This window comes from Betta splendens, chromosome 4 (genome assembly GCF_900634795.4).
Source record: "Betta splendens chromosome 4, fBetSpl5.4, whole genome shotgun sequence".
Lineage (NCBI taxonomy): Eukaryota > Metazoa > Chordata > Actinopteri > Anabantiformes > Osphronemidae > Betta > Betta splendens.
Genome location: NC_040884.2, coordinates 28,553,597 through 28,579,960, shown reverse-complemented (window position 1 = coordinate 28,579,960; position 26,364 = coordinate 28,553,597). Strand labels below are relative to the sequence as shown.

At 43.0% G+C, this 26,364-nt stretch overlaps 4 protein-coding genes across 5 annotated transcripts; 3 read left to right on the top strand and 1 right to left on the bottom strand.

Annotated features, from left to right (window-relative positions):
* The first annotated feature begins 348 nt into the window (after window positions 1-348).
* Window positions 349-2,287, top strand: nipa1 (NIPA magnesium transporter 1). Its single transcript, XM_029149316.2, has 5 exons — window positions 349-550; window positions 653-700; window positions 818-908; window positions 1,208-1,368; window positions 1,531-2,287. Exons 1-5 carry the CDS (start codon window positions 418-420, stop codon window positions 2,037-2,039), a joined length of 942 nt encoding a protein of 313 aa, XP_029005149.1. The 5' UTR covers window positions 349-417; the 3' UTR covers window positions 2,040-2,287.
* A 1,280-nt stretch (window positions 2,288-3,567) lies between these two features.
* nipa2 (NIPA magnesium transporter 2) lies at window positions 3,568-6,904 on the top strand. 2 transcript variants are annotated; one of them, XM_029146725.3, is made up of 6 exons: window positions 3,568-3,737; window positions 4,322-4,552; window positions 4,970-5,026; window positions 5,214-5,304; window positions 5,428-5,588; window positions 5,723-6,904. In XM_029146725.3, exons 2-6 carry the CDS (start codon window positions 4,414-4,416, stop codon window positions 6,382-6,384), a joined length of 1,110 nt encoding a protein of 369 aa, XP_029002558.1. In that variant the 5' UTR covers window positions 3,568-3,737; window positions 4,322-4,413; the 3' UTR covers window positions 6,385-6,904. The 2 variants fall into 2 exon arrangements, with proteins under 2 accessions (XP_029002558.1, XP_055364500.1); XM_055508525.1 differs by lacking the exon at window positions 3,568-3,737 and adding an exon at window positions 3,811-4,222.
* cyfip1 (cytoplasmic FMR1 interacting protein 1) lies at window positions 6,851-25,942 on the bottom strand. Its single transcript, XM_029146720.3, has 31 exons — window positions 25,654-25,942; window positions 21,496-21,616; window positions 20,994-21,083; window positions 20,475-20,552; window positions 20,262-20,363; window positions 19,987-20,168; window positions 19,655-19,751; window positions 19,424-19,552; window positions 19,223-19,327; window positions 18,594-18,685; window positions 18,119-18,236; window positions 17,504-17,626; window positions 17,257-17,382; window positions 17,008-17,174; window positions 16,767-16,914; window positions 15,812-15,965; window positions 15,567-15,723; window positions 14,753-14,849; window positions 14,084-14,160; window positions 13,464-13,572; window positions 13,276-13,395; window positions 12,991-13,190; window positions 12,824-12,911; window positions 9,820-9,963; window positions 9,543-9,633; window positions 8,928-9,058; window positions 8,778-8,850; window positions 8,237-8,331; window positions 7,898-8,136; window positions 7,669-7,816; window positions 6,851-7,517 (listed from the first exon to the last, which is right to left on the bottom strand). Exons 2-31 carry the CDS (start codon window positions 21,610-21,612, stop codon window positions 7,353-7,355), a joined length of 3,762 nt encoding a protein of 1,253 aa, XP_029002553.1. The 5' UTR covers window positions 21,613-21,616; window positions 25,654-25,942; the 3' UTR covers window positions 6,851-7,352.
* LOC114853401 (fibronectin type III domain-containing protein 9) lies at window positions 10,643-14,424 on the top strand. The gene is made up of 2 exons (XM_029146726.2): window positions 10,643-10,824; window positions 11,729-14,424. The coding sequence occupies exon 2, from the start codon at window positions 11,821-11,823 to the stop codon at window positions 12,457-12,459; it is 639 nt and encodes a 212-aa protein (XP_029002559.1). The 5' UTR covers window positions 10,643-10,824; window positions 11,729-11,820; the 3' UTR covers window positions 12,460-14,424.
* Window positions 25,943-26,364: the final 422 nt, after the last annotated feature.

The following is a 26,364-nucleotide window of genomic DNA, read 5'->3' as shown; positions in this document are numbered from 1 at the left end:
GCGGGGTCGGCCTGGGATAATGCACTATGTCCGCAAGGGGGCGATGTGACGCTGCTAAAGAGGAGGCAGTGTCAGTGTCACATATTGTGTTTGTCACTTAATAATTAAATCCAGTAGAAATGATGGAGACTGGTTCAAATGAGCGTTTAAGAAAAAAAACATTTAAGGCAAGTCTATTTTCCATATATTCTTGTTTAAAAATAGGTGGATAGACTAGATGTTTTACTTCATTGATTGGGATGACTGACTTGATAAAATAAGAAACATTAGCTAAAGTTAACATATCCGATGTTACTGTATTTGATGAGCGCTTCAAAGAAGTGGACAGTACAGATGGGAGCTGGATGAGCTGCACATGCGCAGTGGCTCCTCTCCTACACAAACCAGGAAGTCAGACACTGATATTGTGCAGTTGTCATGACTTTTGTCTCTGGAACAAGCGCTGCTCCACTTCCAGTTTCTGGAATAGTCATAGCCGTAATATCAAGTTTTATCAATGGGTCGACATTTGTGCTTCAGAAAAAGGGAATATTGCGCTCTCGCGACAGAGGTAAAGCTCAGATAAGATGACATGGCGGTTCATTCAAGAATACACAGTAGTGCGACATTAAATGACACCATCAAGTTGTGTAAATCACGGTGTTTCCTCTAGGAGTGTCGTACCTTAGAGATGTGGTGTGGTGGAGTGGAACAATGGCCAGTGAGTATAGCGCCACCTATAGACTCCGACGCACTTATTTTTACCTTACATTCTGAGTTGTGTCTAATAGGTTTTAACGCTAAATGTTATAACACGCCTGTTTATACATTTTGTAAGTGATTGTTGGCCAAATTGGTAATTTCCTGGCGTACAATGCGGCCCCTGCTGTGATAGTCACACCACTAGGAGCACTTGGAGTGTTATTTGGGTAAGAACAAAATAGAATTTTCCCTTTTAAACTTTAAGTTTTGATGTAGTTTGTTGTAACTGAACACTGTAGCTGTCCAACTAACTAACTTTTTACATTTGCGTGTTGTAAAATTAGTCCATGCAAAGGTCACAAACAAAGTGAGTCTAAACAAATGAGGGTAATGGTTGTGTCATTTTGTTAGCTATAAAATTATAACAGTAGGGTTTGTCCTTATCTCAGAGATAAGCATTTCCATCACCAGTAAGTCCATTGATCTCCACAGTCTTACACACCCACCCACTGTTTCTGTGATGCAGGGCAGTGTTGGCTACTTGGGTCCTGAAGGAGCATTTAAATATTCTGGGGAAGCTGGGGTGTGTTTTGTGTTGCTGTGGCTCTGTTGTGCTCATCATCCATACGCCTAAAGCACAGGCAGTGACGTCCAGACTGGAGCTTGAGGAAAGGCTACTGGACCCAGGTAATGTTTAAAGATCTTTTGCCTTCAAATTGTGCTTTGCAGTACACATTTAAGTCAAATGAGTAAATTAAAAAGTGACAATAACTATCTACAATACTATTATACTATACAGCATAGTAGAATTATAAAAGATCTCACTAAAATGCCCTTCTCGTCCTGCAGTGTTTCAAACATATGCTTTGCTTGTGGTGGTGCTGCTGTTTGCGCTCATTGTGTGGGTGGCACCAGTTCACGGCTCATCCAACATCATGGTGTACGTCGCCATATGCTCCCTGTTGGGAAGCTTCACAGTTCCGAGCAGCAAAGGACTCGGCCTGGTGGGACAGGAGGTGTTTGATGATGGGCCGTCGGGCAGCAGAGCTCGGACCCTCTTCCTGGGCTTGCTGGGGACGCTGGCCGTCAGTATTCTGACACAGTTCTTCTTCATCAATAAGGCCCTGGAGTGTTTCACCTCCAACATGTTTGAAGCCCTCTACTATGTGACCTTCACATCAACTGTGATTCTTGCTTCTGCTCTTCTCTTCAAGGAGTGGACTGCTTTAACTATAACAGACAGCCTTGCCATGCTTTGTGGTTTTGCAACAGTGTGTGTCGGGGTTGTTTTACTCCGCATTTCTCAAGAAGCTTTGATTATTTGGAAGAAGAAGGAGGCAGAGGAAAAGACAGACTGACAGAGATGTCTTATATCGTCTATCATTTCTAATAAACACAGTGTTTATACTATATGTACTGTAATAATTTCAGTTTAAATGGTCAGAGCTGCAGTATATTTTATTCAGTGTGCCTATTAATTATTCAGTCTAATTCCAAATGCAGAATGTTTTTTTTCTAATAGAGTTATTTGTAATGCTGATACCTCAAATGTGGACTTTGACTCAGTGGCTGATTGTTTAATAAGTGTAATAAAAATTTTATTTGACTTATGCATTATTTATTGACATTATAACTATGCTACACATTTCTTCAGTTAAATGCATTTATAAATGGGTTAAAAGAGCTGTGTATTGACTTGGCAGGCTGAGCCAAACTTGAAACTGCTGTGCTGTTCTTGGCAGAGATTTCAATAGTTCCAAAATTTTTTTTTTGTTTTGCTTTGACGGTAATCCTTAAAGGAATTAATAAAGAATAGAAAAATGGTGAAGCCACATTGGAATGTCAATTTAAGACTTTTAAGACTTTTCCCATTCCTTTGCTAATATATAGTTAATTTTATGTGTACTGTGTTCACAATGTTACACACTGAACTTCAAATACAACTCCCACCACTGTTACCTACAGAAGTTTTCTGATGACACCGCCATTGTTGGATGTGCATCGGGGAGCGAATGAGCAGGAGTACAGGGGGGTCATCTCTGACTTTGTGAACTGGTGTGAGTGTAATCACCTGATCCTGAAAAGAGCTCGTTCTGGACTTCAGAAGGTCCCCTCCACCACAAACACTGGTGAACATCCAGGGCTCAGACGTTGAGACTGTGGCCTCAGTAGTCCTGTATGGAGTTTTGTGCTGGCTCCCCTGCACCACACTGTAGAGGCTCTGAGCAGCTCCTTTAGCACCAGACTGTTACACCCAGAGTGCAGGAAGGAGCTCTGACGCAGGTCATTCTTCCCCACAGCCATGTGACTGTACAATACAGCACTGCAGTGACACAATATGTACCTTCACAGTGTGTCCATTCAATTAGTTGTTGTTGTGTAACTCACAATGTCATCCACATCATCAAATATCGATTTGCAATATCTCTCCTTTAACATTGTGTGTAACTGAAGACGTGCAATACCTCATCAACCGTCCATCTGCCACCCATAAATTTTGCTGCATGCCCCATGTTACCTCTTAAACCCTTTACTTAAAGATTACTTGTTATTTTAAAGCTTTAGCTGTTTATTTTTTTCATACACAGTCAACACGTCTGTCTATTCTGTTGTATCCTGTTTTTGTCTACTATCTCTCTCAAAGCCTAGTTGCTGCTGAAAGCAACAGAATTTCCCCATGGTGGGATTAAAAGGTTTCATCTAACCTAATCTATTAACTGTACTGTGTAAAATCTAAGACAGTTTTGTCATGAAACTGATTCACTTTGAACTTACATTGTACTGAATTACTGTTATTGACTTAAAGGTGAGTGCCAGCTTGGTTGATTTGCAGTGTGTTTCCTCGGTCGGCCTGCGGGGGGCGCGCACGCGTCTGCGGTGACGAGCCGAAGAAGAACCTCGCGGTGCGGCAGTCAAGCCAAGTGGTATCTCTGCTGCTGGAGCGAGGCGAGAGTAAGTGATGGCTGGTCACAGAGCGGCGCAGAGGGCTGTCTATTAGCCAACGCCCGCTGCTCCCGCTGACTCGTCGCTGAGGGGGACCGGGCAACTTTGGACAGGTATTTAACTCTCGCGTTAACCCTAACGCAACTCTTCGCTCGTGCTAACTGCCGTCGTTAGCCAACTAGCTAGCCGCCGCGCGCCTGCAGCTAAGCTAATCCACCTACAGTTGAACGGCACTTGTGATCTGAACGTGACTGCTCCCTTAAACAGTGTACAACGTTGTGGTGACAGATACGAACCAGGTAATGAACCCACCAAACCTGTTTCTGGATGACCTCTAGCTTGGTTAGCTGGCTACACCTAGCGTGTCCAGGTTAACATTGCCCTCAGTGGTGTGTCAGTTCCTGAATCCTGCTTGAGGGACAAAGGTGTTTTGTATTGCTACAACCGAACAACCGATAGGCTGCTCCACAGTTCCTCTGTGTTTCTGTGCGGGACCAGCGCGCACTAAAGCTAGTTAGTGCTTAACAAGCGGTTACTTTGATGGATTATCCCCACAAACCAAGTTACGATCCAGTTTGTAATGTCTCCTGTGGAAACGGTATGTCACTGGTTTACTAATGACGCTGGACAGATCACTTTCCCACAGCAGCTTATTGATGTCTTGCCTTGTCTTGTCTTCCTTGCCCTCTGCTCTCAGGTGTCTGGACTGGCCAGAATTGTACTTTTGGTCATCATCTGCATTGTTTGGTAGTAAATGTGACCGAGGGCAACAACTCAACCAGCCTCACTATGGGTCAAGACAAGGGGAAGTATGATTTTTACATTGGTCTGGGACTGGCCATCAGTTCCAGCATATTCATCGGAGGGAGTTTTATTCTCAAGAAGAAAGGACTTCTTAGGCTGGCACGGAAAGGATCTATGCGAGCCGGTAGGTAACATGTGTCTGTTGCACATTTTAGTGAACCTAACACATAAACACATAGGAATGAGTTGTCAGTTATGAATAAATGACGTTAAAATGACATTAACCTTACAACACAAATCGTCCTGCTAAGTCACCTGAGTTGTGACACTCCCTGATTTAGTGATGTAATACTGAAACTCGGCTAAGAAGTCAAACCAGTGGAGTCTGATGATGGCTTGGTTACATTACAGGCATGCCTGGATGTGCTAAGGTGGGTAGGGTGTTTGAGAGTCAGCAGCACTCTTTAAATACTTAGTAATCATTAATATGACCTTCAATCAAATGTATCAGCCTGAAGTGTTGTCAGGATTACATGATTTAGATTTTGCTCATCTGCGTGCGTTTATTAAAATGTTGTGTTCTGTTTGTCTTGCTCTTCAGGCCAGGGTGGTCATGCATATTTGAAAGAATGGCTATGGTGGGCTGGTTTACTATCCAGTAAGTGAGGACACTAATAATTCAAATGTGTAATGAAACTTTTTTACCTAGCTTCAAAGCAAGTTTGTTGTTGTTGTCCTTGCTTTGTTTATATCATTGCAACACATGGTAAACCACAGAGAGCAGGTCTTTGTCTTTGTGCCTTCATTACATTATATATACATTTCTATATTTTAATGTTTTCTAGTGGGAGCTGGTGAAGCAGCCAACTTTGCAGCATATGCCTTTGCTCCTGCAACGCTGGTCACCCCACTGGGAGCCCTCAGCGTGCTTGTCAGGTACAAATGACCCACTGCATTAACTGGACAATTGATTTTTGTCTACACTGGCCACTCCCGTTTGTTTGTGACGAGATTTGTGGCACAGAGTCACTGTGACTGACTCTAAATATGCCTTTGCAGCGCCGTGCTGTCTTCATACTTCCTGACAGAGCGGTTAAACCTGCACGGGAAGCTTGGCTGTCTGCTCAGTATCCTGGGCTCCACCACCATGGTGATTCACGCCCCACAAGAGGAAGAGATCAACAGCCTGGAGCACATGGCCAAGAAACTGGTCGACCCAGGTAAGGGGGGAAAATATGCTGTCATGTGTGAAGCACAATACATCATAGTATGGCAGAACAATATTTTTGACATTGTCGATTACCCTTTTCCAGTTATGAAGCGAGTAATAAAAGCCCTTTTTCTTTTTATCCAGGTTTTCTCGTATTTGCTACACTTGTCATCATTGTGGCCCTTATCTTCATATTTGTTGTGGGTCCTCGTCATGGTCAGACCAACATCCTTGTCTACATCACTATCTGCTCAGTAATTGGGGCATTATCAGTGTCCTGTGTCAAAGGACTAGGCATTGCCATAAAGGAACTAATTGCAGGGAAAAGTGTCCTAAGAAACCCTCTGGCCTGGTTCCTGCTTCTGGCTCTGGTGGCCTGTGTGAGCACGCAGATCAACTACCTGAACAAGGCTCTGGACATATTCAACACCTCATTGGTGACTCCCATTTACTACGTATTCTTCACCACATCAGTGCTCACATGCTCAGCCATTCTTTTCAAGGAATGGGAGCACATGGGCACAGACGACGTGATCGGAACCCTCAGTGGCTTTCTCACAATCATCGTGGGAATCTTCCTTCTCCACGCCTTCAAAGACATTAATGTTAGCTTGGCTACTCTTGCTGTGTCTATTAGGAAGGAAGAAAGGACCTTTCCCGCAGCCAATGGCATGGCCTCCCACAGCTCCTATGAACTGCTAAATACTGAGGAGTCTACAGCAAACATGGAGGACAGAGAAATAGGTTTGCCTTTTGACAGCATCTCAAGAAGAAATGGGGCAATGATGTCCTCACTGGATCATTAAGGACACTCCAGGTCCTTACTGAGTGACTAGCGTTGTTGTAGACATGGTGTATAAAAATAAGACAATCAGCTGTTGGGGGGAGGGTCAACTTAGACAGACCAGTGGATTGTATGGAGCATTTTGATTTGCCTTACTTTTCTCAGAATATGACCTGCTCATATTCAGATACAATTAGAACATGATTTCATTCCTCTGTAGCGGTGTAAATATTTTTTAAAGAAATGATTTGTTATATGTACAAGCATATCCATGCACTGACTGACTTTCTATAAATCAAAAAAAACTTTTAATATATATAGAGAGATATATTCTGGGAGGTCCTGATGAAAATGACTACATTTTGAAGAAAAACTCTAGATGATGACTATAATTTGAGTTTCATAATACTTGAAAATAATTTCTGTTGGAAATCATTTTGAACTTTTTTTTTGGTTGTGTTTACATGAAAAGCTCCCGAGATGGCATATCAGATTTGTTACGTATTTATTGACTTAAAATGATTAAAACATTTGAAACACAAGGCAGTGAATAAATGCATAACATGCGTATAAACTTTGTTACTTTTAAAATGTTTAGCATGCTCGTTCAGCAACAATGAAAATACAAAATTAACTTTCACCTCCATTTAAAATAGGTTATTGTTCACCCATAATATTCTAGCACTGCAAACCCTTAAATATTCATCTCATAAAACCGATTTCCCCTTCCTGATCTATTACTTCCTGCAAGTATAAAACCACAAATAGTTTATCCAAAAAAAGGGTATAATCATTTCATTTTTGATAAGGCACAAGTGAATACAAGAAATAATTGACAAATGTGTGACCCAACATCCTTACATTTAATTGTCCTTTGTTACTAAAGACCTAAAGTAAATGAGGAGGAATCATTGTAGATACTCTGGTAATGCTGACAGTGTTTGAAATTTCACGCTGGTCCAAAGTCTCAACAGCGGCAGCAGGAGCATCTCAGCTGCTGGCAAGGGACTGGTGTATTGGTGGCTGGAAGCATCGGACGTGTTCCACAGGCATGTTCTCTCCATCTCCAGACTTCAGGTACTTGTTCAGGATGGCAAAAATCTCATCGTTGAGGACCTGGAATTTCCGAATTCTGTCGACCATTTTCTTCAGTGGCTGAAGGGAAGAAGAAAATATTTGTGACGTATAAACTTTAGCCCATAATCTAGAAAAAGAACGTCTCTCTGACAAGTCATTCACTCTATGACACATAGAGCCCATTATGTGATACACTGCTGCTTTTGAGGTATCTTTTCCTATAACTCACCACGCTCTTGATGATCTCATCTTTGCCATCATGTTTCTGCACCTTTAGAAGGTGATAACTGAAGTCCAGAATGTCGAAGCGTCTCTGTTGTCCCAGGAGGGCTATGATCATGCAGCCAGCCCAGTGGAGGCCGTCGCCAAAGCACTGCCTGAAACACGGGAATCGGGTGCATGAGCCAAGATCAATTTAAAGATTGCATGAGGTTGCGATACAGGTTTGTTGCACTCACTCCACTGTGAACTCATGGGCTCCCACAGGGATGCAGTACACGAACTGCATGGCACTCCAGAGACGATGGAACTCCACGCACTCATCCACGTGCATCACGCCGTTGCTGGGCAGCGGTCCACGCCAGATGGGGTCGTCCAAGAACCCGCGTACGCGTGCGAGGATGACCTCGAACATGGACAGACCGCAGCACAGCCTCTCTTTGGTCAGAAGGTCGCCCTCGCGAGCAATGGCAATTTGCTAAAAACAGAAGAGACATGTTGTAGGATTTACAATTTACAATGGATCTGTGAAGTGGAAGTGTGATATTTATATTTCAAGGCATTCTTGGCTCCGGTACCTGTGGGGTGCCAAGCCGCTCTATCAGCGGAACCATATGTAGCGCTGTGTACTTGGCTTCCAAGCGCTTCATCTTGGCATCCAGACGTTCTCCCTCTACACAGTGAGGCAAGAATAAAATATCACCAAGTCTGATCTGACAAGTTTTTTTAAACAGACAACAAATCCCATCTCAATACACACAAGAAACAAGTTACTATCTCCTGTTGAAAGCATTCTATCAATCCAGAACAGACTGAGAAATCTTTTGCAAATCACCAAAGATTTATTTTACAGAACATTACTGTATCAAAAACTCAAAGTGACAGGAAACAGCACTGTATTCACAGCAGAGTGGTTCTTGGGTGACAATAATGAAAATACCATTACGCTATAGCAGAGCTGCTCACGCCAGTGTTAAAAAAAAGAAACACCAGGTCACAATGCGAGTATGTTTCCACAACAGACAATCTTGACACTTTGGTTGTATAGCCTTCCTGCCTCTGTGCATGTGTTTAAATGCAACACTCTGGATGCTTTCAGCTCAACGGGCCTGTGTTTACCTTTGACGTGGACTCTGGGAAGGATGTTCTGGAAAGGTGCAGCGTGAAGCAAATCGCAGACTTCTTCCTGGGACTGAAAAAGGCACACAGTGAGAGTCCGAGCCCCGATGTGGACGTGCATATTGAAAACACATTTAAAATGACGCTCACCAGGCTCTGCTCGCTCAGCAGACAGAACAGCATGGCGTTGCCCACTTCCCGCAGGTTCTGGAAACACACTGTCTTCAGCTCAGCATACTCAACAATGTCCTTGAGCTGGTGGTGAAAGAACTCCAGGATACCTGAGAAAAAAACTCGTTTATCTCATCTCTCATTTGCATTCACATCTGTCACACAGTTTAATAGTCCTGAACCACTTACCATGCCTACAGGCCCCTCACTCACAACTAACCAGACATCTAAAGCAGCAGTCCACAACCTATTTTGCGCCACATATGTGTTTAATGTCACAACAATTACATGAACTGGTCTTTACGGTTAAAATGACACAACCGGCAGAAATACTGGTATTGTCTAAATATAATGATAAACGTGACTCCACTGTGTATGCAGCTTTATTAGCAGGAACGGTACCGAACTATGGCCCGGGGTTGGGGACAACTAGCCTATAAGCATATGACGAGATGATTAATAAGTGGGGTTCAATGTCACGGCTAAGAGCGTTTTATATCCTATATGTCACAACCATAAATGCAGCTCTGAAGTGTGAACATTTCTGTTGATTTGAATGCATCAGGTTCCAGGGTTGTATCACAGTGGGAGTACCTGGTGAGCCGTATTCATGGCGAGGTAGTCTGCAGATCTTGGGCATCACCTCCATAAGGGTCTTCACATACTGCATTATGGTTCCCTGAAGCTAAAGCAGAAAGGTGGAAGATGAAACAGCAGCTTATACACTGGATCAAAGAAATGAGCTCATATTGGTTTTGGTCCAATCGGAACATCAGCAAAAGACAACTGCCCCATTATCCTTTAACAGCAGGAAGTTCCAGGGATGTACTCATGCCTGCCACACACCATCAGCGCTTACTGTCCAACTCACCAGGCTTTTGACAACCTTCAGTAGTTCCTCCATCACCACAGCGATGCCTTGATAGCCCAGCAGTCTGCACATGACCTTGACGTGTGGGGGACCCAGGAAGTTCCTGTAGGCGCCAAATATGCTGCTGTACGCCTGGTTCAACGTCTACATTCAGAAGAGTAAGTGAACATGTTAGAGTCAGGCTGTGACTATTTGATTGATCACTAACATTGGGAGGTTGAATAGAAGATGTATAAATGGAATAAAGAGAGGCTCAGTTACCGTCATTCGTACTTTGAAGTCATTTATTCATGTAAATCATTCGGACATTTGAATGTGAACCGCAGTAATAAGAGGCTCAACGTTGCCCCCATTAGTGTCAAAGGACTCGTCAATCTGTCCCTCAGACTTTGATATATTTGCATGCTGAAATATCAGCTTGATGAGAACTGCACTGCCAGGGGATCATTATCAGCACAAGGAATCATCATCTGGGGACCACGAGTTTACACAGCAGCTTTAATGACAATCTGGTCAGCGGATGACAGACTGGAACAGATGGACAGACCCAACGACCATCCTGCTGCTAGTTCCAGAAGCTGCATATATTTGTGAAAGTAAAACAACATCGACATGACGTGTCTTGATAAATTATTCTGCTGAATTCAAAGCAACTTGTAAGCACAATCAATAACGCGACCCATTCGACTGCTCGTTTCCAACATCCGCTGCAACAGATTTCAGATTCAGATTTTCAGCTCCCTCTCCCCCCCGTCGGCAGAGTTGAAGCTGATGTCAATCTAATCCAGCTCTACACTCCCACTACTGTGGCGACGGTGGAGTCGAGAACGCACCACCAGTCTGCCACTCCTGAGGTTGAAAATCTACACAGCAGCACCGGCATCGGAGCTCCTCGTATAGTGACAGTGGAATAGATGTTATTATGCCGGAGCAGAGGATAATACGGAACGATACCTGAGGCTCCACAGATTGATTTGCTCAACATGTGCTGGAGCCGTTTCCTAGGTAAGTTATCCCCATCATGAACATGCATCATTAACATGTTGCTACATGTATGGGTTACAGCTGATGCAACAGAAAAAATACGTAATGTCAGATTTATTGAGTCAAATTAAAAATGGTGAATCAGTATTAAAACCATAATAAAGTGACTTCCACGCCTACCGTTTTAAGTGAGATTATCTGTGTCGGTCTATCTTTTATGATAGCTCAGTTAGATCCCTCACTCGGAAATGTGGGATTAATAAGCAAAAACAACACAACTATTAAAGTGCATAGCCACTATGCCTTAGTGGAAAACTAGATGTGCATTTCAATGACTTGAATTAAAATGAATGCTAATAAAATTATTTCACCACAGTTTGATACATGGTTGTGCTGTAATATCAAAAAATATGCACTCATTTTACAAATTGAATAAAATGTAGTATGTAGTATGAGTATGTTGAAGGTTAGCAGCTTCTCCTGTCTTGTATCAGGTGACAGACAGCACTGAGGAGCATTTTCACATTATGTCATTTGCTGAACATCTGTATATAAGCTTACCTCCTCCCCAGCAATGCACTTAGTCCCCAGATAATCCTTCATACAATGCTTATTATGTCATGATACTATCCGTCTTGGTGACAGATGAGTGGGTAAGCAGGAGATTTGATACTGTTCAATCCAGGAAGGATTTGTTGTGTACATTGTAGCCGGTGAGCATGATACAGGAAGGAAATGCTTTCTATTAAGCCTATATGTACAAGCTATTTGGTCATGGGATCCAATTACTGATCAAAGCTGTTATCAAAGGCAAACAAGCACAAACAAACTGCTATTCTCATGGTTACAATTTGCCAGTTCAGACGACAAATAAGCGCAACCATCAGCTTCTGCTTATTCAGTGTTTATGTTGTCTCTCCTTCAGTTTGCTTTTACACTGTGACTGCACAAAGGCTGACAGACGTCAGGAAAACACACCAGTCATAATCCAACCAACTTCACAAGCAGCCCTCCATCATGGGAGTTGTAGTCTACAACATCTCCTCCACCTCAGCCAGAGTGAGCTGGCCGCCGTCCCCCAGCTGCCGCGACACCTTCTACAGCGTCATGTACGACCCAAACTGGAACAGCTTGATTATGGGCTACAAGCGCAAGAGCTTCACGCACGAGGAGCGAATCCCTGTCAGCCAGACCAGCACGCACCTGGCTAACCTGCTCCCGCAGACCGCGTACTTCTTGTGCGTGACGTGCCAGGCCGCCAATCCCGTGCGGGAGCAGTGCCAGGTGTTTAGCACTCTGAGTGAGAGCAGTGAAGGTCATGACAGAGCCGGCTGGGAGCTGGCCATGGGCGTCTGGCTGACCTGCTGCATTTTACTCCTGGTCATCGCCGGCGTTTTGCTGTGGGGATGCCTCCACACTATCTGCTCCATCCCCAACCAGTCCACCGACGGATGTCCAGTGGTGACCAACTCCACCCTCCAGGACATGTCTGCACCTCGACACCTGTACACTCCCAGGAGCACCAGCCAGGATAGCTGCAAACATGCTGCCATCATGCAGCCCCCCCTCCTCTCGTCGCAGACCACCGGCCACATAATTAACCAAGACCATGAGCTGAGGACACTCGCTAAGCTGTCTGGCACTGAGCCGGCATGAATCAACTGGATTGAGGTCACCACAGCATTGTTTCGTCCAGTCTATGTATTTTTATCCACTGGTGTATTGGGCTTAGTATAAATTAAATGTTTTCACAGACGCCACATTACTTTACTCTAAAATGAAGAAAAAATGCTTCATAAAGGCCTAAAGTTAGCCTGCCTGTATAACTCACTCATATCAATACTTCACTTCAAACAGGATGGACTTATTCCCAGTGCTCTCACCTTGTGTTTTTTTACTTGTTCTCCAGATAAGCTGCGTTTTGCTAACATAATGAATGTTTTGCTAAACCATTGGGATTCAGTAGAGGTAGAGGAAGCACCACACTTTCTCTGTGAGTGGTGATGGAGAGTGTGCTGACCTTTGACCCATACAGATACTGGGGTTGAGCATTGGGCGGTCTGTCCCTCTGGAACTCCTGTGAGAAGGCCAGGATGGTGCGTACAAACCTGAACACACAGATACAAGTTATGTGTGGATTCTTTCCTGAGTCTCACCATGGATATAATGCAGCAGCATGGCTGTTACCTGTTAGTGGAGCCATTGTAGCAGTAGTTGGGCAAGAAGTCATAGTTGAGCTCCCAGAAGACGTGCAGGGTTATTCGGCCATAAGGAGCGGACACATTGTGGTTTGCTTCTCGGAACATGGCGTCCAAGCTGTCCAGAGTCAAGAACTTGCTGAGGAGCTTGTGCGTCATACGGTTGATGTCCAGAAGGCCTTCCAGTTCCTGGTTAAAAAGTCCACAGCGTTACCTTATAACAGTGTTCTCATATTCCCAGTTCAACTTTGGACAGTGAAAATATAAACTCTACCATGATGGAGGTGAGGTCCTCACTCTCGAAGCGACTGATTGCCAGATCCAGAGACTTGTAAAGTGCAGCAGACACCCTCTGAGTGATGAGTCTGTTTAGGTCAATGGATCGACCTAGGAGCTGAGATTCACAACTCGTTAGTAACAGAGCCACAGTGCCACTGCAGACAGGGCAGAATCCAGCAGTACCTGCACGTGGCGTTGTTTGAGTAGTGTCTCGTAACGGTTGGAAGCAGGCCAGGGAATATTGGCCCCCTGGTTCTTGCAATCAGTTCTCAAGCGTTTGTCAAGCAGAAGACTAAAAGATTGAAGAAAGGTAAAGGTCACTATTCTTTAATTTCACATGCCTCCTCATCAGCCCCTTCCAGCTAGATGTTGCATTTTAAAGAAGATGCATCTAGGCGCCGCAGAGTTCAGTGTCTAGCATTATCCAAAGCACTGTCAAGTGGTGATCAAACTGATTCAAGACTTTTATATCTTTTTGCTTATAAAAAGTGGAACTTTAATAAACCATTATTCACTATTTTCATAGTTAATTGTCCAAAATGTCTATGAATCACTTTGAGCTGCTTATTATATGTTCAGTCTAACTTGCTACCCAACCTGATGTGTAAATTGGCCATTTGAACAGTTCACACTCTATTTATGACATGTATCAGTCCCTACTGATTGACTTGGGCTGTAGAGAGACTGTAAGGTTGGCTGGTGATAAAACCTTTAGTGAGTAAACTATTGTGGCTGGTAACCTGCTGTTAAGTCTGCAGCTGATCAACACACAACAGAGGCCAAGGTCCACACAAACCACCTACCTTCCTGCTAGAATCTTGTAGTGGGCAAATATCTGATCAGCCAGCTTGTAGACAAATTGGTCAAAGCACAAGTTGACCTGTAAAAAGAAGCGGTTTCCAATCAACATTTATGTTCACAAGCATGTTTTATGGTTCTGTTACAACCAACAACAAAGAAACTTAATAAAATACCTTATTTAAATAAATAACATCTGCAATGTCTAGGGAATGTAGTGCATTCCACACAATTGCTTAGTGACAAGGACAGTCACTTGTTTAGATCTTGGTGTTTTCTACCACTTATATTTATTTTTAACTCTGTCTTTAATGATGATTTTGAAATAAACTGCTAGGAACGCTTCTCTAGACACGGCTCTGTTTGCGACAGCTGTTGCGCCTCCTCTGTCATCACTTTGTCTAACTCCATCTGCACATACATACAGATTAACAAAGCTTTTAGTAACTGCATCAGTTGCACTTATATAATCTGTTACATAACAATTGGAAAAGCGGTGAAATTACAGCTTATAAGATGCACGACTGCAACTGAGAATAATGAGGAAAACAGATACGAAACATGTGCTTGTGGCAGTAGCATCAATAAAACTATATTTAGAAAGGCGACATTCTTCATCACATAATAAAGTTTGTGTTTGGCTGGAATATAAATCATCAAGCGCATCCTCATACCTCAGCCTCTATTTCATCGTAAAGGAACTGCTTCTTGAATTTGGTCAGGGCATAGTGTGCGCTGTCGTTGTACAAATCCAGAGGATACAGCACATACCTGGAGGAAGATGTGAGAAAAAAACCATTTATTCCCATTGGTCTTTATTTGAATTTGTGCGAGTGGATGAGATGTCTCAGCAAATCTCAGCCATTAGAAATACTTGTTACAAAAACGACAGAAGGTAGAACCAGCACAGAATCTATCAGTCCCAACAGATACAATCCAGTGTCAAACTGTTGGCCATATAAAACTAAAACAGCAAATCTAAATTAGACTTTAATTAAAATGTACTGCACAGCTTCTACAGAAGGTGCAGTCCATGATTTAGTTTCTGTTATTAACAGCTACATGGGTAATAAAAAGACATTTGCAAAAATTTGGGTGAACGTGAAGAATTACGTACAGCACTTGCCAGTTGACATGCTTACTGGCTTATGTAAAACCTGCCTCATATTAATATAATCCTTCAGCAAAGATTTAAAAACACACATGAAACATTCATGGTTAATCTCAATGTTAAGGATTTTGTCCACGCCCGCTTGAAAAAAAAAATGAAGTTGCAATTGCTGAATGTTCCCAGCCAGTAACGCCTCCAGTCAAGTCTCACAGTCAAGTCTCACAGTCAGGCGTCTGCCTTAATGAATTAGAAGACTTCAAAAATCTAATGCTAACGAAATGCTGCCAGGAACCAACAGCTAAACTGAGTCTGAAAGGTTATAGTAAGTAATGTATAAGAGGTGTAAGAGTTATGTTTAACATAAAAGTCATATTTACTCCATCATGGAAGCTTCCTTGGTCTCCAAAATGTGGTCAGTTAGTATCCATGGCATGGACATCTCAATAGGAAACTGGATCCTGCGACCCATGGTGAGCTCCAGGAAGAACTCTCTGAACCACAGCTGCGAGAGGTCACAACACTGCTGCAAGGTCTCTGCATGGAAGACAAAGCTGGTTCTCATACGGAGCAGGTTTTCTTTCAGTAGTCAAAGTGTTCTCATGTGTACGCTCCTGTTTATTACCACTGAAGTTCAGCAGGTGGGTGTAAAAGAAGGACTCGCGGTGAAACTTCTCAATGTCAAGGATGGTGGGACCCTCCAGACTGCTGCGCAGAGTCTTCTTAGAACCACTTTTATCAGCAATGAGAGACTCCAGCATAGTCCTCACCATGTAAAGCTGCACACACACACACACACACACACACACACACACATATGGGTGGCTTTAATACGTGTTAGTTCCAATGTGGTCCAGAATAAAAACTTATTATATGCATTTACACCAATTACAAACATGAATCCTCCTCCTTTGTGTTTAAGTGTTCCTGTGACCCCTGTTCAAGAGATGAGAGGCTGTGGCACTGTGTTCTTACACAGTTAGAGTTTACCCAAGTACAGTCAAACGCTTCTGAACACATAATCTGTCTCACATCCTACTCAAAGAGTAAGATCTGATCCTGCTCGTTTAGGATAGGTAAACACGAACGATGATTGCCTCACTGAGCTTTCTAGTCCTGCACATAAAAAAAACAAACCAAAAGATTAGTTCCTGGAATTATACACTAAGCTGATAAATCTGGGTGGTTTAGGCAATGAAGGGACAGATCTTAACAATGACAATATGTGTAGTATGTAAACCTCACTGCACAGATGAATGCTGTCCAGGACTAAAATGTATGGATTTAAGCAGAGAAAGTAAGGCTCATTAAATGTCAAGTGAAGTAAGACAGAACACTACAGAATACAGAACAGGTGGGTTTATGAGGCAGAGCAGCCTCAAACCTCGTGAGTCTCGTATTATCCCTCTCATCCAGAGTTGATTAACTCTGACATGACACACTGAAGACCTGAGCTCAAATTTAATGTGCTACAGACGCGTCACAGGCCTGATTAGTATGGGCTAACAGCAGGCTGGGTCACGGTGTGCAAGACCTTGGAGGCGTGGGGAAAGGATAACAAGAGGAGGAGGGTCACCAACCTGCGTGCTGGAGGGCCCCACGGCGCGGCGGGGCACCTTGATGTCAAAGCCACTCTTGGGATCTTTCTCTCCACGGAGAGCTGGGTCGTTGTGAGGCTCCCGACCCGTCTCCCAATCACAGACGGTCTTCCGAATGGCCTGGAGGACGCTGGAACGGTACAACAAACAAAGCTCCAATGAGGCGTCAATTCATAGGCGTTTAATACAGGCCATTTTTTTATTATGATGATAAAACCCACACCTCTGGATGACATTTTTCTTTTTCTTGATGGCCTGCCGCAACGGGTCACGCAGAGTCACTTGAGCGAAGTCCTGCAGTGCTGAGTAGATGGTGTGACGGACTGCGTGATTGAACACGCTCTCCATGCGTCCCATCAGCACCTGGAGTCCCTTTATCATAGCCATGACCTGGCAGGAGCATTCAATCAGTGCCAAAACTACTGGAGGTAAAAGGAACAAACTTTATGTACGTGGCAAAGCCGTAGCTGACCTCTACGAGAGCAAACTTCTCCTCGCTTGTGTAGTTGTATCTGGTGGCTCGCTCATACTCTTCAGCGCTGTCTGGGCACTCCTTGTTGGAATACTTATCTGTTGGGTGCACCAGCTTCCAGGAGTACTGAAGAGAAGGTCACAACGTTTAGAAAAATAAAAACGCTACCACAGTGGTTATGATGAGATCCTTTATTTAATTTATTTAACTAAGAGTTATATGTATTTTGTGCTTTGAGTTTCCTCACCACTTCCATGACATGAGCACTCCACTGGGAGAGCAGCTGCATACCCTGGAGGGCCAAGTCAAACAGCTTTCTGTACTCTGCATCTGTCTTCTGGACTTCCTGGCGCCCTGATCCAGTTACCACCTACGCGAGCACAAAGTCACATCTTTCACTTCCATATCCAGTGCACAGGCTGGTGAGTGGACCTGGCACCACTTTAAGATCACTTCTTTGTGGAGGAAATGACACCAGCTCAATGCATGTGGTCGTTACTGAAAAATTTCTGTCTTGGGTACAGCAGCCATTCAAACTCACAAGCTGGTCAGTTACATTTCCATCTGAACCACAGTAAACTGTGACGCTTGAAAATCCACTGGGGTGAGACATCTGCTCAAAAGCCTGTTACATCATCACTGGGAATTAGAAACTCAAAACACAAGAAAGAGCTCTCACTCTCAGATAAAGGATGCAAGTTTAAACAGCCAGGTGGTGGAGGCAATGTACTGTACACTTCCTCTCATAATTGGCTCCCAGCTGCCATGAAGTTGAACAGCACGTACTTCCTTCAAAGACAATTTTACACTTCGCTGATGAGAACCCGTAACAAGCAGCGCACCTCTTTAATTCCAGACTAACCTCACTGTTGCTATAGCGAGCCAGCTCCGAGATGAAGCACATATGATCCTCGCGGATCTGAATCATCTGTTCACAGATGTTGTACTGGGGGCTGCTGGATATAGACGTGCAGGTCCACCTAAACATTAAGAGAGGCAAAGATTACAAAGATGTGGATTTTGTACAAAACAAACCAAGGCTAATAGACAAAAACCTAGGAGACAAGATCGGAAAAGATAACCGCAATAATTAAGCATTGCTCGTTCTAATATTAGTTAATCAAAGTGGATTAGAAAATATCTTTAGTTAGGTTCATATGAAGGCTTAGCAGAAAGATGCATATTCACATCATATCATACTTTAGTTAGAAAAGTCTCATCCATATCCACATATGTCTTTAAATGTACTCTCACCTTATGTCTAATGCCTGGTTTAGTTTTCATGCAGCAGGCTTGTTAACATCCTGGACAAAAGGAAAACTGGTTGTTCCTCTCACCTGGATTTGTTCTCTTCAAAGTGGGCACTGGTCTTGATGTAGCGGGACAACTCAATCTGCATGTCACCGAACAGAGGGACCACCTGGAGTTGCTGTGAAAACATGGACAGAGCTGCATTACTATCTTATGTGTCTCTGTCTTAAGTCTCACTGAAAAAGCAAATCAAATATAAGAATGGTGAAAAATACAGTAGAGCTGTAAAAACAACCCAAATAATACCCAAACATTTTATCTACAAGAAAACATGCTGTATTTCTTCATCATGCTAATCTATTGTCCAATAAATACTTTGATCTGTTGATGTCTTTGTCAAAAACTAACATCACGCTAAGAGCATTTACTCCAATATCCCGACTTTAATTCTACTAAGCAAACTATGAATCAAGGTAAAAGTCAGTATAATAATCTTTACTAATTGTGTGACAAATTGTAGTCAACCTAACTGAACCTTTTTTTAGTTATGTGACACATTTTGGTCATATGTTTGACCAAGAACATCCAGCTAGGACTTCTACTCAGCTAATTGATTTGCTTATGTTGAATACAAGCTTCTTTACGTTTTGATCTTGACATCTAATGTTAATGTTAGAGTACTTAACAGTGCATTTAACCCATTAACCCTCTATACCTTGAAAAACTTGTCAATCTTTGTGAGGTTTATTCTCTTCTTGGCATCCAGTTTGTAGATGTTGCTGCTGTTTCCATCCATGAGGTACAAGCCAAACCCCATTACCTGAGGAAGTAGAACCGTGTTTATATATAGGATGCAGGTAATGCTCCAATCAATTATTTAAAATAAGTAGCTTAGGCAAAGCAAAGTTTGACTCACTTTGAGTAGCATGTGTTTCTCACTGGGAGTGAGGTACATCTTGTTCTCATAATAATCAACACACAGGTTGACAATGTCAGCCAGCAACTCTTCATAGCCATTGATCACCTCGAGCTGCTGCTGCAGAGACTGAACGCATACCAAGAACTCAATTACTGTGCTTGTTTAGCGTTTACACTCCAAACAACGTTGCAACCATATTTGTTTTTGGCAACATAAACATGCACCAACCTGAGTAATCTTGTTGTGATTTGCCAGGAACATGGACAGGTTCTGTGACTCCTGAATGGATGAGGGTTCAGACATCTTTCTAAGGAACTGAGCAGCCCTGAGCCAAGGCAAGAAACACAAGATTAGAATATTAAATCCCAGAGGTTTTTAAACACAAATGGTTCACTGACAGAGTTGCGTAAGAAAGACACATGGGACATGACATGCAAATTGTGAAAAGCAATGTCAAATCTCTGTATGTGACAGAATTTGGTGTAGAAGGACTCAGGATCACTGATACTAACTAATGTCGCCATCTAGTGTCTGCTGCTGGAATCGACTGTGTGTTCTACCGTTTGTAGGCAGAGTGGTCGTTCTTGACGCTGCATTTCATATTCTTCAATTCGTCCAGCACGGCAAACATGTTGATGAACTTTCCGAGGGTGAGCAGGTAGGCCTCGGAGACAAAGTCCTTCCTGCGCTCAGCGTGACAGAGACGGCGGACCTCTCCACAGAAACGGTCGATAGCTGTGCGCTGTGTGAGAGAGAAGAGGGAGGGGAAGGGTCAGGTTTTTTTGTCATTACTTTAGGAAGGTGAATTTCTGCTGGTTTATGAACACAAATCTACCTGGAAGTACATGAAATTCATCAGCTTGGTCACTTCTGGCTCCAGGACCTCCACAGTCTTCTCATAAATCTCCACTCTGTTGGGCTGTTCATTACATTTAACCTAAGGAAAAAACAGTAAGAAAACACAAATAAATGCAAGAAGAGAGCAAGATAAACCACACACAGCTTGTTTGCTGAAATATCTGACAGATACCGCCAACACAGTGCTTACCTGTGGTATTGCACGGGAGCAGCTCCTCCAGGTGTAAAGCATGATGGCGTACTCCTGCCCTTCCTCCAACATCACATTCTAAGATAATGAGAAAAATAGTAATAACAAACCTAAACCCAGTTCAGATCAAGTTCATAGAAGCTTAAAACATGTACTGTGGCTTCTTTTGTAAGTCATTTATTCTCAGTGGAAGTTCATCGGTGCTTTGAAGCCAGCACTGCTGCCGTACAAAGTGCTGTTTGAGTCAGACCCTCAGCAATTACCCCTCACTAATTACGCACAAAGAACCACTATTCCTGTTAGAAGCTGGACTGAGGCTTCCATCCCCAGGTCATTAGCTTCAGGGCCTGGACCCAGCGAGCCTTCTGCGCCACACCAAGGCTCTGCTGAAACAAACCAGTCCCAAAACAGACTCTAACAAGACTTTGACCCCATTCTGGTCAATTTATGGCTTCACCAAGCACATACCAAATGTGAGGCTGCGCCGAACTAACAATATAATAAAGCAATTCTCCATACCATGCTAGAGTGGACGGTGGCCTGCTCAATGTATCTGGCGATCCCGGTAACAAAGGCATTTCGGTCCTCAAAGTTGGTGTTGAAGTTGGGCTGTGGATATAAAACATGACAGATCGAATTAGGCTTGTATAGCAATAGCTGACCCAAAGGTTCAGATGTTAGGTATACTCAAATTGCAATTACAGCAACAGCTATTATTATTATTATTATTATTATTAATATTATTGCTTATTATTTGTAAAACACAAGTGAATTGGTATTACTATGACTGAATGCCCAGATAGATTAATTTATGTTTCCCTTATTCTCCATCATTGCAGTACATGCTCATTTTTCAAGTCTTATCCCCCTCAACAGAAATCATCCAAAAAGTAAACACATGATGTCTGCTAATGGTATTAGAAATTGTAAAATCTGCAATTTAGTCCAAACCTCTGTGCCTGCTAAGAACCATCCTGATTACTTACTACATTAGCACCGTTCTCTATCAGTCAGCACTGACCTGATACATGACCGACGAGGGGAGGGGCTCGATGCATGGCTGCTGGTCTGGGAGAGGAAGCTCCTCCAGCAGGTCCACATTGGACAGGGCATCCTCTAAAGTCACTGTGGACGCCATGTTTCTGAAAAGAAAAGAGAAGGAACAGTTTTATCAATCCTACATATGATTTGTATGTTTAGTAACTAGAATATAAAACTTTGTCATGAGCATTAAAACTCACCACCATATTACATAAATGAAAAGGTCCCAAAACTTCCTACATCATTTACACTTGAAAATAAATTAAAATCCCGTAAAGTGGTAGGAAGGCAAGCCTGCCTTTTAGTTGTGAATGTCTTTGAGAGTTACTGAAATGAGCTGCACCAGTTCAATCGCAGCAGAGCACATTTAGCTTTGATCGGTCGCTTGATGTTAGTGCGCTTAGTACGGACAGACACAACAAACAGTGGGTGCTGAATCGTTATGAACAGTGTAATATGAGAGTATGACCGCTTCTGTTTCATGAAATCTGATGTGTGTTATTTCAAAAAACTTATAGCACTTATAGCAGATGATGCTGACTGCTGTCTTTTGGTTGTCAGGCTGCAAAACAAAAAAAACTCCACTGCTACCAGAACTGACAGTGAGTAGAATAATCCACAGTGAGTGATCAGCAACACAAAAGCGTGGCAGCCACCGGGTCACAGGAGGCCACAGCCCTCTGATCTACAGATAGAAACACTGCTACAGTTGAAGGGCACAGCATGATGGTAATTTTATGGTCACTTCTAGATGTCTGTGAGGATTAGTGGCTGAATGGCTGGGACTATACAAGTTGTGGTTGAGCCTGTAGTCCTGAATAAGACCAGCTGAACTGTCCTACAGCTGTGGTGACTGAGAAAAACAAAAACCAGTTGCCATGGTGCCTCAAGCAGTTAAGCAAATTGTTATGATGATTAGAGAGCCAAAAGTCCACCCACTGACTCATAGGAAATGTGGTTGTTATATGCTAATTATCTCTTTTATACTGGTTAAAATGACAAAGCTGATGGTGTCGCTTTTGCTATTCATACAGCAAAACAACAAGTGTAGCAATTTCAAGCAATATTTATATAAAACAGAATACATTGATATGAGCTTCACAAAAATATGGTATTTGCTATTTGGAAAATTAGACCAATTAAATCCCCTAAATAAGAAAAAGCAAAAATGTGTCATGCAGGCTTTATGCAAAGCATACAGAAATTTTAGGCTTCTTTTAATATTGTCATTACATAAATTATAATTCCCATAATTTTGGGAAGACTTGATCAATTAGATTCCATTATAAAAAACTGAATAAGCATTAAACACACATTTTTCGATTATTTTGTCTCTGGGCTCCAATGCAAGGACACAGACACAGACGGGTTGATCAGTACATACTACTGTCCTACTTAAGACTTTACCGATGGCCCTATAGTTTGTTTCAACAGGTCAGCTGTAAGTAACACTTTTATATAGCACATTAAATTAACCCATTAACAATGCAATAACAACAGATTACGGTTTTAAAACGGCACGGGATTAAATATAAATATGTTTAGTTAGAAAATACAGCATGTGGGAGAAGGAAGTGAGATGGGAAAGACTTATGCAAACCAGTTTTCAGAACAAATCAAAAAAAATAAATCACACAGACTGGAAATCTTTTTTTATCTCATCAAAGAGAGCTGAAAGAGTCGAATAAGCATCATGACGAACTGTAGCTCACTCACCTCAGTCCTAAAACAGGGAAGTGTGAAGAACACAGTGGAATGGAACATTCACACTAATCCAAGAAGGTCAAGATAGCTAAAGGAAAGCCGGTTTATGAAAACAGAGACAAGTAGCCTTGAATTAATATCTAAATCCACGAAGTTGTCGAATGCATTGCTCTATTTTAATTCCGGAGAGGAACCGTGGCCATTACTCAAAAAAGGAACCTTGGTCGCTTTTGCTTTAGTGACAGTTCCTGTTAAGTGCAGCGTCTGAAGCAGACGCAGAAACGAATTACTCAAGTCATCATCTTAAAGTGTTAACTTCAGCTAACTAACAACAAGCTCACCATGTGTTTGCAGCGATAATGACAGTCTGGAGCCTAAGCCAGTGCCACCTACAGTAGGTGTGGTGGGCAGTGGGCAAACACAAGGCACCACTGTGCAACACTAATCAGCACAGATGTAATAGTGCCTCCAAGCTGCTTAGCGCTGTCTGAAATGCTACAAGCAAGTGGAACAATGGCATATTTAATGTAACAAGCCCCAAATCCCTACTGCCATATGTGCATTTATGTGTGATGAAGCAATGTTGCATCTCAGATCACACATCACAGCAAGCTCTGCTAGAAACGTTTGAAGAGGAAAGACACATGGCACAGGTGAGAAACAGATGCAAGAACAAAACCCATACCCTGCAGCAAATGTTGACATTTTCTCAGAGGTGGCAAACAGAAAGAAACACACAAATGTCAGTGAGTGTGTGGGGCTCCATCCGCTAGCTGCACCGAAAAAACAGTGCTACGGCGGAGGAAGTTGTAGATGTTGCTATATCAGGGTGTGAAAACCCCACGGCTCGAAGATTTCACACCATACTTATCAGTGTAACATGAATCACCCATCGACATAGTGCAAGTCAAAGCCGCGTACACGACTGAAACGATCCAAAACTTAAAATAAGACAAACAGTTCAGACATTAGAGTGGCGTGTACATGAGCGTGCCTCAGAAAGTCCATATATAAACAAACGGTCTTATCTCGATCAAGCAGGAACACTGAAATGCAGACAAACAGTCGCCAAACAAAGAGTACTACAGTACATCATGACTTCTCCAATGACTTCCATAACAAATACAACTTTACGCTTGCATATGAAGTCAGCTTTTTGAACGCAGACTGTGTGATTAGTTTGAAACATAGTTTAAGCACAAGCTGCAATTAAGCCTGGTAATTAGTGATTGTTAGTAAAAAAACTAATGAGCTTCTAAAGATCCTCAAATATGCCTCTTAAAATTAAAGCCACCTACCAGAGTTTCCTACAGGCTTTTAGAACAACTTCTACACATCTACCCAGAACGCAGGAAAGCATGAGCCGTACTTTAAATAGAAACCCACTGATCAGCTTCACTGCTTTCACCACTGTACATAATATGAACCTACTATAACAGTCACATCAAGCTGCGCTACTCTACGTCCTCTACGTCCTGACGAAATGCAACCAGAGAGAAAAACCACTGTACCCAAAAGAACTATAGATGTGGTTTAACCTACAGTAGCACCATGTTTCATTACCTTCCGTCCTAACTCCCTTTCTTCCTTCCTTCCTTCCCTTGTGTCCTCTCAGCAAATCTTATCAAAAAGCAGATGCAAAAATGTTTGAGTCTTCTTTTACCAACAGTAAAACACCTTCACAAATGTTTTGATTGGCACCTTAAACATTAAAGTGTCGTTAAAAACGTTTAATATTTTATGTATTTCCCCTGAGGCTGATAGTCCTAATATTTACAGCAGAGGCCTGGGCCGTGAATGCAACACGAGGAGGGTGGGGAATACAGTCTGGTTCCTGAACACAACAACTGTCCCACTACAGTAATTCCCAAAAATCAGGGGAAAGTGACAATTTAAAGGCAATAAAATTATTTTTACATTTTAATTTCACTTCACGCATATCGTTACTTCTTTACAGTCTAACTGTTTTAACTTTTCCCCTGCTGTGACTGCCTCACCTGGCGGACACAGACCTCCTCGCCACGGCTCAAAACTAGCCACAGATTCCGGCTAGACTTCACTTGAAGCGGGAAAACCGTGGCCGCTCGTGGGCTTCTGCTGTGGAAAACTCGTGGAAGAGCCGCCTCCAGCATGTCCGTGCAGCCACGGCCGTGTCCCTGCTCCGTGCCGTGGCCCGTGATTAGTCGGGCCCGCGAGCCAGGAAAATGGCTTAGCATGACAACAAGCTGCTCCCCTCCTCGAGCTAATAAGTCACGGCTCTGTTTAATGTGTCAAATAAACGGCTCTTGGTTTCTTCTTGACAGCTTCAACAACGCGCTGCTAGAAAAGTTACACCCAAAGCTACGTCGCACAACTTTTTTTTCCCACCGTGGGGGTTCGTTCACTTCGCTGGGAAACACTGAACGCAAGTTCGCGACCAATGAGTTGTACTCACCGGGCGCTGCTAGCGGGGAAAACGTTCGCCTTCTGGACCGACTACAGCGCCATTGAACCGGGATGTGGATCCCTGCGGTGCCCGCGAAGCCCGAGCTCGGAGGTCCGGGGTGCGAGTTTTTCCTTTTCTCCCGTCGGCCACAGGAATCTTCCCTTGGTCGGTGTTATTACCATGGGCGGGGGAGAAGCAGTACGGCAGGGAGTTCCTGTCCCTCAAACAGGGAAACTCAACAGGAAGCTGCGGTTCCAGCCTCCTCCGCTAGGTCCGGGACGCGCGGGCGAAAAGGTGAAGTCAAAGGAATGCGTATGGAGGGCGATTAGTGCCGACAAACGTCCGCCAACCGTGGGCGTGACGTCACGTCTGCTCACGTATACAAACTCTCGTTCAAACACAGTTCACCAGGAAAAGTGGGAAAAGATTTGATGTATCGTTTGACAACTACTAGCGTATAGTACTTTATTCAATATTTAAAAGAAGAAAATTAAGTAGAATACATACAAATGGACACATATGGTATCAGTTTAGAACTTTGTTCATCAGTGTTTCTATTTCTGAATCCCACACAGCTGATGACCCAGACAACGTTGCAAAACCTGAGCTCTTTACCTCCTGTTCTACAATCTAAATGAGGCTAATAGGATGTGTGTAATCCTTTGCATAGTGCTGGAGAATAAGGGAACTGCAGCATTGAAAAGAACACTCGCTAGATTG

Coding starts and splice junctions, on each gene's coding strand:
- nipa1 (XM_029149316.2), top strand. CDS start 418: ATGACTTTTGTCTCTGGAACAAGCGCTGCTCCACTTCCAGTTTCTGGA. Junction 551..652: donor ATTGCGCTCTCGCGACAGAG/GTAAAGCTCAGA, acceptor TGTTTCCTCTAG/GAGTGTCGTACCTTAGAGAT. Junction 701..817: donor GTGGAGTGGAACAATGGCCA/GTGAGTATAGCG, acceptor ACATTTTGTAAG/TGATTGTTGGCCAAATTGGT.
- cyfip1 (XM_029146720.3), bottom strand. CDS start 21,612: ATGGCGTCCACAGTGACTTTAGAGGATGCCCTGTCCAATGTGGACCTG. Junction 20,364..20,474: donor GCTCCCGTGCAATACCACAG/GTAAGCACTGTG, acceptor TTTTTTCCTTAG/GTTAAATGTAATGAACAGCC. Junction 20,169..20,261: donor TGAATTTCATGTACTTCCAG/GTAGATTTGTGT, acceptor TCTCTCACACAG/CGCACAGCTATCGACCGTTT.
- nipa2 (XM_055508525.1), top strand. CDS start 4,165: ATGGATTATCCCCACAAACCAAGTTACGATCCAGTTTGTAATGTCTCC. Junction 4,223..4,321: donor TAATGTCTCCTGTGGAAACG/GTATGTCACTGG, acceptor CTCTGCTCTCAG/GTGTCTGGACTGGCCAGAAT. Junction 5,305..5,427: donor GCCCTCAGCGTGCTTGTCAG/GTACAAATGACC, acceptor ATGCCTTTGCAG/CGCCGTGCTGTCTTCATACT.
- LOC114853401 (XM_029146726.2), top strand. CDS start 11,821: ATGGGAGTTGTAGTCTACAACATCTCCTCCACCTCAGCCAGAGTGAGC.